The sequence below is a fragment of the Odontomachus brunneus genome, unplaced genomic scaffold (genome assembly GCF_010583005.1).
Source record: "Odontomachus brunneus isolate Ranch 3 - 2012 unplaced genomic scaffold, Obru_v1 Obru_scaffold_031, whole genome shotgun sequence".
Taxonomy (NCBI): Eukaryota; Metazoa; Arthropoda; class Insecta; order Hymenoptera; family Formicidae; genus Odontomachus; species Odontomachus brunneus.
In genome coordinates, this window is record NW_022639481.1 from 985,490 (window position 1) to 1,001,744 (window position 16,255).

The 16,255-nt window shown below is 40.6% G+C and overlaps 1 protein-coding gene across 3 annotated transcripts in view; it reads right to left on the reverse strand.

Moving 5' to 3' along the window:
• The window catches only part of LOC116843307 (beta-1-syntrophin), a 277,140-nt gene that overhangs the window by 117,861 nt on the left and 143,024 nt on the right, over window positions 1–16,255 (reverse strand). For all 3 annotated transcript variants that reach the window (XM_032813643.1, XM_032813642.1, XM_032813641.1), the window contains one exon: window positions 902–1,090. In XM_032813643.1, the coding sequence (XP_032669534.1) occupies window positions 902–1,090 (189 nt within the window). The remainder of the gene's footprint in view (window positions 1–901; window positions 1,091–16,255) is intronic.

The following is a 16,255-nucleotide window of genomic DNA, read 5'->3' on the forward strand; positions in this document are numbered from 1 at the left end:
CTCTCTCTCTCTCTCTCTCTCTCTCTCTCTCTCTCTCTCTCTCTCTCTCTCTCTCTCTCTCTGATCCTCTCCTTCTTTCTTCCTCTCACCCTCCGCGTTTGTTTTCCTCGGTACGTCCTCGAGTTTTAGATTAAATCTGGGGTAATCGGTGGCTCTCTCTTAATCGCTTTAATACTCTTTAAGACAATTCCAATGACGTATAATTATAGCTGATTATAGTTAACGAGCAATTGCAGTTTGTAAGAGTCTCTTTCGTTTGTTTTCTCGTTCTAGAAAGATTCGCTGATCAAAACGTTGTCGTTGCAATCACGTACAGAAATGCACAGACTTTCTTATCAAAAGACGCTTTCTGCATTAGCAAATCGCGAATTTTTTTCTAATGATGCGCAAATATCATATAAGTAATGATTGTGTAACAACCCTCTTTCAGTCAACGTTGCAGCAAATTGAAGAACGCTATATTCTCGTGATAATACTATCCGGTTTTTAAGACCGCTATATTCTTTTGATAATACTGAAACTTCTATTAAGCCAACGTTTCCACCAAATCAAAATGGAAATTTGCATTAAATTTTTACGTACAGTCGTTTTGTGCGTATGATGCACACATTATTGTGGATGAAGTTAAATTTCTGAAAACTCAAAATACTTTATTGATACGTAACAAAATTATTTCAAATCGCAAATCTCTTTTAACTGTTTCAAACGGCAAAATCAGAAATAGGATATTCGTTAACGTTTAAATGGCATTTAACTCTGACGCCATTTCGATTTCTTGGCGGTGGTGCTGGTTTAACATAGGTCTCGCAAATCTAACTGCACAATCAGCAGATTAATCTTGTCCGCCGTGGCAATCGAGCTGCACACCTACGCATATCGACCCCTTGGTGTTAAGACTTACCGGGATCGGAAGAGGGATGCGCCCTGGTGAGTCTGCAGAGTTGTAATGGCAGATAACGAGTATCCGCTCGCGGTGGTGACTTTGGCGGTGGCGGCGTCGCGCTGAGGAAACCGCGCTGAAGTTCCCAGCCCACTTCCTGAATGATCGAAGCCTTCCTGAAGTATGGCGTCACTTCTCGCAGATACTTAACTGCAACAAGGAAACATGTCGTTATCGTTTCGCCGACTGCAACAAGAGGAGACGTTCGTGTTTTAGTTCTTAATCCTCAAAGTTTTCGCGATGATGAAAGATCTGTACCTTAAATTGTACATTTTGCAATTCGTTACTTTGTTAAATCTCTCCCTAAAATTTAGATTTATTCCTCCAATCGTTCTGAATACAAAAGTCGCAAGAAGTACGAGAAATTTCACGTCTTATGTCACAAGTGTCATTCTTTCTGAGTAATATTTGAGTTACCGTCTTCGTTTTCTCAAATAATCAACGTATGTAAAAATAAAAAAAAACAGGAAAGATTTCTCGCTCTCACTTTCGTGTTTTTATCTATCTATTGTCTATAATGTCTTTTGTTATTTAGCATATCTTGTATCATAGACATTAGGATACTTGGACGAAGAATGTGCTGTTAATTTGTAAGCGATATATGGATCAATTTGCAATAAGAGAAAAGTCACAGTACTTTGGTCATTCAGTTTGACTTGCCACCAAATTCGGCTCACGTGCATTTACTTTGTATACAACTGGCAGCACATTGACAACTTATAATAAACTGATGTAACTAATCCTTCCAAAGATACTACTTTAGTTGATTGCATACGACACGGTTTCAGAGCGAGCTGGTATAAAGCCGAATGTATCAACAAGAAGCCACACTGGTAATACTCAAAGTACCATAACTTCCTCTCATCGCTAATTAGACTCTCCCTAGAATACTCTGCTCAGATATTCTTAAGTCGCATTTTGTACAGATTCCGAATTTGTGCACTAATTAGCATGATACCGGTGAGAATTCGAATTTGAACTTCTTCATTGATCTTTCGAGCTCGACAGAAAATTCGGGGAATTAATGTGGGATCCAAATTTCGCCTCGGGGAGACATTCACGCCTCTGAAACGAAAGTCGTGTCGTGAAACTCGAGTATCGACCTTTCGAATACGTCGCAGGCACCTTCGCTTAACCGACATCTTGTCGGCCCTATTACGCGAAATTTAATGGAGAACGCGCCGTCACGTGGCGACAGCAGCAGGACAGGGGTGGAATTCTGATGTATCGTATCTGCGATGATCTAATATGCCCTCTATAGCGTTCCACGTGGATAATATGTGCAGCCTTGTAGCCGGCCATATTTACTCCCTCTCAATCCCCAAACGACATTTCCGCGGATCGCTCCAATCCTCTTGATTGAATATATCAGCATTCATCAGTGTCGGCGCCCTCGCCTTGATGTCATCTCAGCTTCGTGCAGGTTATAACAAGCTGTTTGTCCAGATCAATCTGATCGACATATAACATTCCATGTGCGCGCACTAGATATTTTAGTAAAATATTTTATAAATACAGATGACTGATATCGACCACTTAAATTAATATTTCACCATGCAACTGTATGGGTTGGTCAATGAGTTATCTTGGAATGTGTACCCGAGTCGAAATTTAGAATCTGCTATAAGCTATAATCTGCTATAAGCCCGTAAAAGTTCTATCATCTTTAAATTCCCCATGTACTACTCAATAAATTAACGTAACGATGCTAGAAAAACAAAAGATACTGTTTCGCACTCTGTCAGTTTTTATCGTGTTGTTTTCTTTATATATAAATTCCGTTAATATTCTACTTAAATAGTTGCTGCAGTCGATGACAAATTCGAACAATGTCTAGACGATCGTCACTAACATAATCATGCTATCCTTTTCGTATTTCTTGTATATACAGAACTTACATGAATGTATGTTATTTTGTTTTACCTTATATTCAATGGAAAAACTAACCATATGTAGAAATCTTTCTGCAAACTTTTTCGATATTCTGAAGCTTCCAAATGCAGATGCGAAAGTAGGGCAATATGTTCTTCAAAATTTTTCTGTTTGGAGCATCCACACTTTCGGTATGTACAATTGGATTAGACAAATACGTTAATTGATAACTTGAGATTTTACATTAAATATTTTTTTGTTCGTTTTCGTCACATATGGAACAATGTTCCTATTTATTTTTACACGTACTTTCATTGCATAAAAGCATTTGTAATTCTGTGTAATCAATACGTTACAATACGACGTAAACTTTGCAGAAAAATGTGAGTGGTCAGTAAAGTTTTCAGCTTCATCCTCTTAAGCAAGTCGATATTAATAAGAAGTGTAATAAACGCCGCGATAAGCACCGGCTGTGTTTGCCGAAAATCAAGGAAAATACTTCTAATAATGTACTCACGATACATCCCGACGATCATCGCTATTTTGGCATTCCCGATATTTATTTACGCGCCCGGTTCACTTTCGATAAATAAAAGATGTATAGAACACGGAGCGATATTGATCGCGATGTGTCAGGTGAGGCTGCTCGTCGCGAAAAGATCGATGTCCAAAATGGCCGCGCAATCACTGACGCAATGCCGAAAGTGCGCGCCAAAACGTGAAAGATGTCGCGGTTTGGCAAGGACGTGCTCAAGTAGTTACGTCTCTCTCACTCTCGCTGACGGACTGACCGCACGAGATCCGACGTCGTGTATATCGTATGTAGCGTCATTTTATCTTTCTTTTTTCCTCGGATTATCATCGCGATTCTAACTCCTCGTTAATAAATCTGACAATCGTCCGATTCTACTACTACTTGAGCGAGTCAATGTTAATGAGAAGTGCAATAGACGCCGCAATAAGCATCGGCTGTGACGAAAACAACGGGATTACTTTCTAATAATGTACTCACGATATATCCCGACGGTCGCACATCGCTATTTTGACATTCCCGATATTTATTTCCGCGCCAGGCTCACTTTCGATAGACAAAAGATGCATAGAACGTGGAGCGATATCGATCACGATGTGCCAGATGAGGCTGCTCGTCGCGAAAAGATCGATGTACAAGACGGCACGCAATCGACGACGCAAAGTGCCGAAAATGTGCACTGCGGCGTGTACGGTGGCGCGCTCGTACGCCGCCCTCTCGCTGATGTCTCACCACTCGATAGATCAATAGTTACTAGAACTTCTCGATCAGAATCGCATTTTAGTTGTGCATTGTTTACGATTGTTGATTTATCCAGGAAGTAAGAAAGTGTAGTTTAATTCGACAGTAAGGCCAGAGACATTTAAAAAACTTAAACAGTAAGATGTAAGCAATAAACAGATTGACCAATCACAGTCGATGTTTCTTCTTATCGTCAAAAGATCAGCGACCGTAATTGGTCAATTTTCTTACTGCTTACGTCCTACTGTTTAAATTTTTCTACGTGTTCTCGGCCTTATCATCGAATTAAGTTCTCGCTTTCTGGATTTCGTGAGCAATGTACAGCTAGATACGCATGCGATTCTGCAGCCTTATTTTATAACATTCTATAATATTCTAACGACAATATCACTACCATGGCATGTCGTTGCGTAGTTTTTCTATCATATATCATAGGCTTTCTATGATAAGGGCCGATTGTTCCTCTTGGTAAGTTACCTAACAGTTAAATCATGTGTCTGTCTCTAATTTGAAGAAAAAACGAAGTTTTCTTTAATTGTCAGGTAGAAGTTGGAATAATTGGCTTTAAGACATTAGTCATAAAATAATAATCATAAATAGGCAAGTTGACCAACCATAGTCGATTATTTTTGAAAATAATTAACTATGATTAGTTAATTTGCTTGTGGCTTATGACTAATGGCTTCTAGCCATGTATGATTGTAGAAGGTCCATATAGCTGCGCAACGACAATGCAAGTCTAATATTACATGCGTCGTATAAGTATTGTCAGACGTGCTGATTGACTGATAGATAAAATTCTTCTCTAAAAGGTCCCTAACTTTTTCTCCATGTATCTCAAATATTTTCTATCCAATTGCGTCCGACAAGCTTATCGTACGACACATAATATACAAGCCTAATAGACCTTCTACAATAAGATATTAGTCATAAACCGTAGGCAAGTTGACCAATCACAATTGATTATTTTTGAAAATAATTGACTGTAATTGGTTAATTTGCTTATAGCTTATGACTAATGGTTTATTGTAAAAGACCCATGACAATAACGATACTATCGTTAAAAATTACAGAGTCGCATCACTGGTCGGAAAGTTCTAGTAACTATCGATCAATCAAGTGGCATCGCGGAGCCGCGATCCGATTGGACAGCGTAGGAGCGCGACGCCCTTCGCGCCGCAGTGCGCACTTTCTGCACTTCGCGTCGTTGATTGCACGGCCGTCTTGGAAATCGATCTTTTCGCGACAAGCAGCCTCTACTGACATATCGCGATCGACATCGTTCCGTGTTTTATGCATCTTTTACCTATCGAAAGTGAGCCGGGCGCGGAAATAAATATCGGGAGTGCCAAAATAGCGATATGCGATCGTCGGAATGTATTGTAAGTACGTTATTAAAAAGCAGTCCTCTTGTCTTTCTACACATAGCCGGTGCTTGTCGCGGCGTCTATTGCACTTCTCATTAACATCGACTCGTTCAAGTAGTAATAGAATCGGACGATCGTCGGATTTATTAACGAGGAGTTAGAATCGCGATGATAATCCGAGGAAAAAGAAAGACAAAATAACGCTAGAGATATACACGACGTCGGATCTCGCGCGGTCGGTCTGTCAGCGAGAGTGAGAGAGACGTAGCTACTAGAGCGCGACATCGTTCACGTTTTGGCGCGCACTTTCGGCACTGCGTCAGTAATTGCGCAGCCATCTTGGACATCGATCTTTCGCGACAAACGACTCCACCTGACACATCGCGATCGATATCGCTCCGCGTTCTACGCATTTTTTATCCATCGAAAGTGAGCCGAGCGCGGAAATAAGTATCGGGAGTGCCGAAATAGCGATGTGCGATCGTCGGGATGTATCGTAAGTACGTTATTAAAAAGAACTCTCCTTGTTTTTCGACACAGTCAGTGCTTGTCGCGGCGTCTAATTGCACTTCTCATTAACATCGACTCGCTTAAGGGGATGCTGAAGCTGAAAACTTTACCGACAGAACACTCACATTTTTCTGCAAAGTTTATGTCGTATTGGTTACACAAAATTACAAATGCTTTTACGCAATGAAAGTACATGCAAAAATAAATAGAAACATTGCTCTATATGTGACAAAAACGAACAAAAAAATGTTTAATGTAAAATTTCAAGTTATCAGTTAACGTAATATTTGCCTAATCCAATTGTACATACCGAAAGTGTGGATGCTCAAAACAGAAAAATTTTGAAGAACATTGCTGTACCTTCGCATATGCACTTGGAAGGTTAAGAATATCGAAAAAATTTGCAGAAAGATTTCTACACATACATGAATAGGTTTTCCGAATAGATTTGAATATAAATAGTAAAACAAAGCAATACACATTCATGTAAATTCTGTATAGGGTACAGCGGGGGAAATTTGTATAATATTAAGCGTTTGCGACAATTTCAGAAAAATATGATATATAACATAAAAATATGAATATATAGCATAGTAACCTGAAACATACAACAAGGCGTCTCTTATTTTCCTGAAATTGTCGCAAACGCTTAATATTATCCAAATTCCCCTGCTATTCAAGAAATATGAAAAGGATAGCGTGATTATGTTAGTGACGATCGTCTTTGCATCGACATTGTTCGAGTTTGTCATCGACTCCAGCATCCCCTTAAAATGTAATGCAACACTAATTACGAAAACAACAATGTACGACGCGCGAGAATACCGGAACCGTTGGCAAAAAGTGTAAACTCATGCCCTCGCCAACGGTCGTTGCTCAACGCCGGGCGATCAAAACATTCGCGATCTCCAAGGCGCTCGAGTTTACTTTCGCGCTTCGTGAATTCTTTCTTATCTTTCCATTCAGTTTCGGGCCGGCGAGTGACGTCCACGTCACGTGGACGTGTAGTCCGTGGACTACACGTGCGTTATCTATTGTTCCTCTCAGCTGATTATACTATTTCGTCACTTTGAGATATTTAATTAGTCTCTCGTCGGCATCGCGGTATTTAACACAAATGTGTGTGATTTCGATTGAATCGTATCTACGCAAGTGTCAGTACCACGACAGAGTAGCACCCGACTGGATGGAGAAACGAGGACGTAGGGTGCTGGAACGAGGAATAACGATACATCATATATTTTCAAGATGTGCCCAATCATTTATTATACCGGAAGTTTCCGTTTTTAATGGGAGTTTGACGAAATTACCGCTAACAAAAAAATACCGGAGTCGGAAACTTTCGGTATAATAAATGATTTGGCACATCTTGAAAATATATGATGTACGTTGTTGCTCGTTCCAGCACCCTACATCCTCCGTCCTGGTTTCTCTATCCAGCATGTCGGCTGTTGCTGTGTCGTGGCACTGACACTGACACTCGCGTAGATATGATTCAATCGAAATTACACACGTGTTAAATACCGTGATGCCGACGAGAGACTAATTAAATATCTCGAAGTGACAAAATAGTATAATCAGCCAAGTGGAATAATAGATAATGCGCACCGCACGCGTAGTCCATGACGTGCGCGTTACTCGCCGGCTCGGAACTGAATTGAAAGATAAGAAAGAGTCCACGTGGCGTGAAGGTAAACTTGAGTGCCTCGGAGATCGCGAATGTTTTGATCGCCTGGCGCTTATCGTTGAGCAACGACTGTTGGCGAGGGCATGAGTTTACACTTTTTGCCAACGGTTCCGATACTCTTGCGCGTCGTATATTGTTCTTTTCGCAATTGAGCGTTGCATTACATTTTAAGTAGAATATTAACGGAATTTATACATAAAGAAAACAACTCAATAAAAACTGAAAGCGCGAAATAGTATCTTTTGTTTTTCTAACACCGTTACGTTAATTTATTGAATAGTACAAGAGGAATTTAAAGATGACTTTTAGTATGCTATAAGTCCGAAGTCATCTTTAAATTCCCCTTGTACTACTCAATATATTAACGTAACGGTGTTAGAAAAAAAAAAGATACTGTTTTGCGCTCTCAGTTTTTATCGCGTTTTCTTTATATATAAATTCCGTTAATCTACTTAAAATGTAATGCAACGCTCAATTATGAAAAGGACAATGTACGACGCGCGAGAGTATTGGAACCGTTGGCAAAAAGTGTAAACATGCCCTCGTCAACGGTCGGTGCTCAACGATAAGCGCCGGGCGATCAAAACATTTACGAACTCCGAGGCGCTCGAGTTTACCTTCGCGCCTCGCGCACTCTTTCTTACTTTTCCATTCAGTTCCGGGCCGGCGAGTGACGCGCACGTCACGGACTACTCGTGCGGTACGCGTTATCTATTGTTCCTCTCGGCCGATTATACTATTTCGTCACTCTGAGATATTTAATTAGTCTCTCGTCGGCATCGCGGTATTTAACACGTGTGTGATTTCGAGTGAATCGTATCTACGCGAGTGTCAGTGTCAGTGCCACGACAGAGCAGCAGCCGACACGCTGGATAGAGAAACCAGGACGAGGACGTAGGCTGGAACGAGGAACAACGATACATCATATATTTTCAAGGTATGCCAAATCATTTATTATATCGGAAGTTTCCGCTTTTAACGGGAGTTTGACAAAATTACCGCGAACAAGAAAATACCCGAGTCGAAATTTAGGCCGGCATTCATAGTTTGTTGTTATTCGACGAACACTGAGAAAAAAATTTATTAAATTTCAAAAAACGTTTGTTTGGATAGTACTGTGAGATGTTCGTTTAAATTAAGTATTTTCTAAAATTAAAGAAACAAATTTATATTTAAAACTTCTTTATTTTCGATTAATCGTAAATCTATACCTGTATTTATTATATTATTTTACGCGAAAGATATCGATCCAAACGGCCGAGTAACGGTGCGTGAATACGAATCTGTAATTAATATTATGTTCCTAATCAAAAATCTGAAATAATTCACAACTCTATGAATATCGGCCTTTGAATATAACATAAATTTTACAAGTGTCAATTTTCACGTCTAATAATGCTTCTTTAGCCGCGAGTTCAACTTATTGACATCAGTCATATTTTGCTTCTGTCTAGCTGTCTTGTTATTGCACCGCATCTAGAGTCAAATCACTAATGCATTATTAATGCAAACAGCATTATTGGATATAACTGTTTTTTTCTTTCCAGCTTCATATCAGCTCTTTTAAGAGCTGCAAATCTCATCAAAACTTCCAAAAAAAGAAAAAAAAAAGGAAAAAAAGAGAGAAAAATTAGGAAGAGATGAGATTAAGTCTTGTTCTTTTTCCCCACTTTTACCTACACATTAATTCTTATTAAATAATTGATTATCTGCTCATCAAAATAAATTCCGTTCGAATATAGCCACACTTCGTTAAATGTGAATTGCGTGTGCATATATTTGTCAATATATTAACATATGGTAACTGGCGAATTGATTTTATGCATCGAATGCACTCAGAGCACATCGAAGCACATCAGAGGAGTTCGATAGTCGCTTAAGGTAGGTGCTGTAAGTAGGTAATAGGGACATATATAAGGTAGGTAATATGGCTACAACTTGCTCAAATATACCACACTCGCTCATTTCCAATCGCGTGTGTATACATTTGCCAATTAATGTACGAGGGTAGCAATACGTCTAAATGGAGAGGAATATTCGAAGAGAGCTGGGAAGGGGCTTTACTAAATAATTATTAAATAATTTACTAAATAATTGATATGAATAGATCAACGGTCGAGGATTTTTACCTTTTCCGCGATTTGCACAATGTGCATTTTTAGAGGTTTTTTTTCGGGCATGACGGTTATTGCGAATGGCAGTGTTGCGAGTGTTGGTTTTGTGCATTCGATGTATCCGTGTGCTTAACTTTTTCGGTATTTTCTCCGCAGAGCGAAAGCTTTGATCGCGTCGTATGTTTCTAGATTTCGTCATTTTGTTTGGAAACATCAGGGAACATCGGATTATCGAATATTTATCGTCGAATCGTGGCTTTTTTGCAACTTTTGCGATGAGTTTCGAGCGACTCGTACACACAGAAAAACATCTATATTACACACAGAAAAATATCTATATTTTACTAGAAAAATAATTTATATTTTACTAAGAGAAATAATTAGTTTATTTTGCTTTTTTTAAATTATTTTCAACAAAGAATATTTTCTTGGTAATAGTCTTAAAATATACTCATCACAAATTTCAGAAAAGCTCATTATTACGAAGTCAAAGGAAGAATTTATTCTCTTTGCAAGAATATTATAAAGCTTTATCGAGGAGAAAGTTGGCTCTACTTTATGTAACGAGTACACAGAATTTTGTTTTAATTTAATATTCTTAATAGAAATACTAAATTTGCTAGAGTTCAGAATGTATTTTAAATTAATTTAATGTTTATGATGAACTTAGAATATAGATTCAGATATATATAAATTTATGAAATACTTGAAACAAATAACACTTGTGTAGTTTTCTGTGTGTAGTCCAAACGTAGAACTTTATTAAAACATAAATATTGATAATTAAATATTAAATAATATAAAAATAATTATTAAATATTAAATATAAATATATAAATAAAAAACCATTTTAAATATTAAATAATTCTTGAACGTGTGCTTCTTCGAGCTTCAACATAGAGAAAGCGGCAATAAACAACCATCTGCAGGAGCAAGGTAAGTGAATAGCTTGTACATCTTCAGATTCTTTATTGACTTTTCAAGTTTGATGGAATTTGCAGGGTCAATGTGGAATCAAAATTTCGACTCGGGTAAACGCTCTCGGGTAAAAGTTTTTTAAATCTTCATATGGAAAAAAATTGCGCAATAAGCTACGATTCGTAGCAACAAAGGGGAACACAATAATCTGTATATAATATATATATATATATCGCTATATCTCGAGAACTGACCTACAAATTTGATGATATCTGCAAGCTTAACGTAAAATCTAATCCGATAATCAAGTATTCACAACATTTATTCTTATCAGTTTCTACTTGAGCTGTGTAGTGTACAAACAGTATTTTCTTGGTATGTTATTTATAAGGATAAGCTATTATAAGTTTAAAATTCAAGTTCTCGAGCTATGACGTTCGGAAATCCAATATTCCAATATGTGATTTCAATATAATTTCTAATCCTCCGACGTCAGCAAGATTTCTTAAAAAAACAAATAAATAAAATTGAATAACGAGGTACCATATTGAAAAGTATATCCGCGTTCAAAACTTATATCATCGATTAAAAAACAAAAGTTTTGTGTACATGACTTGTGAATAAGTTTTATTTTGAAATATATTAAATTACTTATGGAGTTTCCTAATATATTAATCCTCGCGGAAGCCGGGACTAAACTGCCGGGATATCGAACCGATAAAAAACGACTGATAGCAGAGTCATATATTCCTTTAAGAATAAAATTATCCGATCAACACGTTCTCAGGATATAGCCAATTTCGCGCTGAAAGGGTCAAAACCGTGGACCGCTCCACGGCCGAAGATCAAGCTCCTGTCCAACTTTTCATGCGCGCACGTATCTCCGCGACCTGGCCGCGTATGCCGACACGCGACGTGTTTCTATTGAATTTATTTCAGTGCTCTGGACGGCGTACGTTGCTGATTGCAACTACACCGTGCTGGGCACCGGGACGCCGGACCCGACGTAGCGCGACACTTCGCTTGCCAGTCACGTATCCCTGCATCATTTGCTATGGGTTTCATACCAGCCATAACTCTACGGATATATCCAACCCCCTCCCCCCGCTCTGCCTTGCACCAATTCCGCCTCCCCCCGTCCGCCCGTTCGCTTCGACCCCGCCGAATCCCGCGCCATAAATGCCGTGCCGAGGTTGTCTTCCTGGAGCCTGCAGCTCTTAATCCGCCGCGCATTCATCGAGCGAGGAAATGGCGTCGGGATTAATCAAGTCTCGCCTGTCGTCGTTAATTTGAGCAAAGGCCGCCAATTTTCATTCGCCGGCGAGCTGTTAATCGCGAGGCGGCCTTTGACGAAGCGGAATTCGCAACGGGATTGAATGGCATTGTGCCGCTTGCAAGCCGGCGAGAGAGAGAGAGAGAGAGAGAGAGAGAGAGAGAGAGAGAGAGGCACGGCGTCGCGGAATGATGTGACGAGGAGACCGGTAAGCTTTGATTGAGCTTTCGCGCAGGTTTGTTTAATCGCGATTGTGACGTCTAGTCCTAGACTTGTCCTAATTGCATTCAGATCTATCAGAATCGATTCAGGCGCTTAAGTTTCCCGGACGTGAAATAAACTACGATAGCGCGTGTGTGCCGCGCTTCGCCGACTGGAATACGCACGGCAAGTGGAACAAGCGAGTGGGCTGTAAACTAGGGGAGGCAGGGTAAAAGTGGAAAGGGGTGTAGACATCGATTCGAGAAGTCCTGGAATTTACATATTTCGTTACTTCGACATCTGGAAAAGAAGGAGAAACGGGGGAAATTTCTCCTTGGTCGAAGTTAATTCGACGAATTTCCTTAATTTTGGAGTTTCATGATTATCATACTTAATAGTGAATTTTCTGCCACCAACATGAAAAAATTCCGCGCATAATATCTACTTCTCATTTCCATGATGAGAAACCCATTAGTGGCTCAATGCCTGACTTTACCCGCGGAATATCAGTTTCAGATCTGCTATGAAGAGCTAATGAGTATCAGTTGCATGTTAAACTTCCCGTGTTTAACGTTTGTTTAAAAAGGGCAACACCTTTTTCACCAAGATACTCGCATCTTTTTACAAGCGTGCGTGTAATAATAGGCTAACGCGGTATGCTCGTTCCCCCGTAAATACGTGTGAGTAGACACTTAAAATCTTCAGGCTTGAAAATCTGTCGCTGGTAAAACTAGCAGCTTCGGCGCTTTAAGAAATTGACATTCTGACAAAAAGTTCATTGGCCCGAGAGCTATCCGCCGCCACTGCTGCGCGACCCCATCGTCGCATTCTGCTCGCATTCGCCGTCGAATCGAGCCGAAACGCTGGATAGCCGGGGCAGCGTTGCGAATCAATCGACCATAATCGCGCCCGTTGAATCGCGTTCTCCCGTTTCCTGCGTCTGTAAAAAGCGTTTCGATGGCCGCCGCGCGCGCCGAATATCAATGGCGCATCTCACCCCGAAAGCTGACCCCTGCATCCAGGAAGGATGCTGCCGCGTCGTCCTTGTTGCGGCCAGATAGGGAGCTAATAAACTGAAAGCGAAGAGGAACGGGGAAAGGGGAGGGGGGAGGACAGAGCTATCGCGTCCCACTTGATAAATCGACTGTGGCTCAATCCCAAGATCGTAATTTGATTTGATCTTCACCTCTCGCGCGCTTTATACTGAAGGACCATCGTGCGAAAATTCGAGTCCTCAGGCCGTGACATTTGAAGATCGCGTTCTAATTTGATTTTAATATAATTTCTGAATCTACGAGGCGTTATAGAGAGCGTAAATTCTCTTGGAAATAAATAAAATCTTGAAACTCTGAAAAATTAGGAAAATTTAGGAAATTTATTAGAATATGTACTTATGTGCGAAAATATTATATAAATATTATTATATGAAAAAATTATATGAAAAATATTGATTGAACATGACAATAATACAATTAAATGCGTTGTGGTTGAAGGAAGTAAAATTTCTGATTCTTATATGGATTAAACTTGATTCTTAAGAGTCAGATATTTTTTTTCTTTAACTAAAACGCATTCAGTTATATTATTATTACGTTAAACCAATATTATTATTAATTAAACCAATATTTTTCTTCTATGCTTATTATTATTTTGCATTGCACACTTCTCTCAATCACGCTATAGCCTCGTTATTAATTTTATCGTTATCTTAAAGCAATCCTCTGATATTTTATTTTATTTTCTTTGTTGAATTTTTTTTATTTCATTTGCGGGTCTCGCCTCGACGACAGAATATCTCTAAAGCGAATGTAGCAGCTTGCACAGATAAAAAGAAGGACAATATCGCGAAGAGCGTGTCTGGCTGCTCGTCTTGGGACCAATACCCGTTTCGAATTCTCCCGCTGCGATTGGCAACAGGATTCGAATCCTGCGAGCCCTTACGAGGCGAGAACCTATTTCTTTCTCCGCGACGCGCTTGCCGTAAAGCCTCCAAGAATCTCTCTCAAAGGATCCCCGTACAACGAAGCGTTCTCCACGTGGGGCAGATTTCTCGACAAATTTCTGAGTCCCCGTAAATCCTGATAGGACCACTGCGAGCAGTCTTGGGAACAAGACGTTAGCTAGAAAGTCCTCGCAACTCGCCCTTCGCTTCTTCACTTCTCCCTACGATAAGCGCGATTTGAGAGAAACATATCTTTTAGTTTTTCCGCGTTAATGCTTCAAAAAGAAGTAGCACAGGGAAAATCAATATCACAGCAGTAGATTATAAGAGCTTTCAACAGAATTTTCGAAGCTTGAAATTCTGAAGTTTGTCATAAAATCCTATTGTTATCCCAATTCAATCCTAATCGACTGTGCCAGCCATTTTCCGTGCAAGAAAATATTTTATCTTTAAAGTGGCTTCTCTTCTCTGTCTCTCTCACTCTCTCGCCTCAATTTTTTAGAACGCTCTAGCGTTCAACAACTTCAGCTGATGATCTCCGCGATCCTCGTATCCTTAAATTTGCGACATCGTCACCTCTCCGTAAACCGCGCGTCTCGAGAGCAGGATATCCTGTCGATGACGAGGCTGCAGGAAATGTGCGCGACGTGAACGTCGAGTGGAGAGAGAAAAAATGTCGAGCGAGTTATCGACCAGACGATTGGCAGACTGGCGCGTGTTTTGCATAAAACTGAAATCAGACGATTCACTCGCAGACGAGCCGTGCGAGGTGAAGGCGCAGGATTGAAGAAGATTCCCTTCTTTATTCCTTCCAGGGTGAATTACTCAATGCGGCCCGCAATCGTCCCAGATCGTCTTCGCAATTTTGCTCACGAGGCGTTTCCGTGACTACCGCAGTCACACTATCAACATTGTTTGCGCGAGGAACAGGATGTTTTTACGCTCTCATGAATCAGTCGATCGAGCCGACAGGTTCAATAGATTCGACAAATCGATTCGTAGGTCGCGCGACTATAACAGCCCGGTTTACGGTTATTCGCTTCGCCATCATTTTAAGCGATTTACTCGAGATGATCAAGAGCGAGCGGAATAAATTTGCCTTAACTTAACACGCCATTTGTGTTGATACTGTCGTGCAAATATCGGCAATTTGTCGCATCCCCTACCACACCCTCTTTCCCTTCCCATTTCCTTTTACACAGCGCGCGTTACATAACCCCGCGCGCAAACCAATTCCCGCCCTCCCTCCCTCAACCACCCTTTCCCTCCCGTCCCACCCTGCCAAGCCGTGGCTCACTTCCCCTGTTCGCATACACACACGACCCACTATATCTGGCCAGGTTACATACGCTTTATACGCTGCTGATATATCCAATATATCACGTGGCATGCGCACATGTATTCGCAGTTGGCGAAGCGGCAATCGCGCCATTTTTGCGCTTTTTATAGTCGCAGCCGCTTGTATAGACCTCAACTTGACTGGCGCTTCTTTTTAGCTGTATGCACGAATACGCATTGTGTGCACGCGCGTGTGTTTGCGTGTGTGCACGCACGAATTCACGATCCTAAAAAGAAGTTCTTCTCGACCCGTCTATTCTTTCTCTTTCTCTCTCCTTCTCTCTCGATCTTCCTCTTTCCCGCATAAATCTTGGATGTTCGCGCTTTACTCGCAATAGTATCCTTTCTGCTCCTTACTCTACCAGAATAATACGCCGCGCTTCTATTATACTCGCAAAATTACACTCGCTTCATTGCGGCTCGACGTTAATGAATTGAACAAGCTGTTACAAAACGAGATCGATTAGCGGTTCTCTGATAAGCTGATCTAATGCATCGAGGAAAGGGAGTGAGAGCAAGTCTTGCTCGCAGGCGTTTGCGGCGAGCACTCCCGATGAGGATGCTCTGATAGGTTCGCCCATTGAAAGAATTTCGCGGTGCTTTCTCCTGCGAGAATCATACCATTACTCGATCGCGACGGTGAAAAGGGCAGATTTCTTTGGCGTTTTCTCGGACGTAACCGCTCGCCCGAGAGCAAAAATCTGATGGGATCAGCTGCTCTCCTGCGGGAGCGTCGACGAGAGAACGTTTAATCTGGCAAAGGCGGGCCCGACAAATAATTCAACGAACGGACGATATGGAGGAAACGAAGGGAAAATGC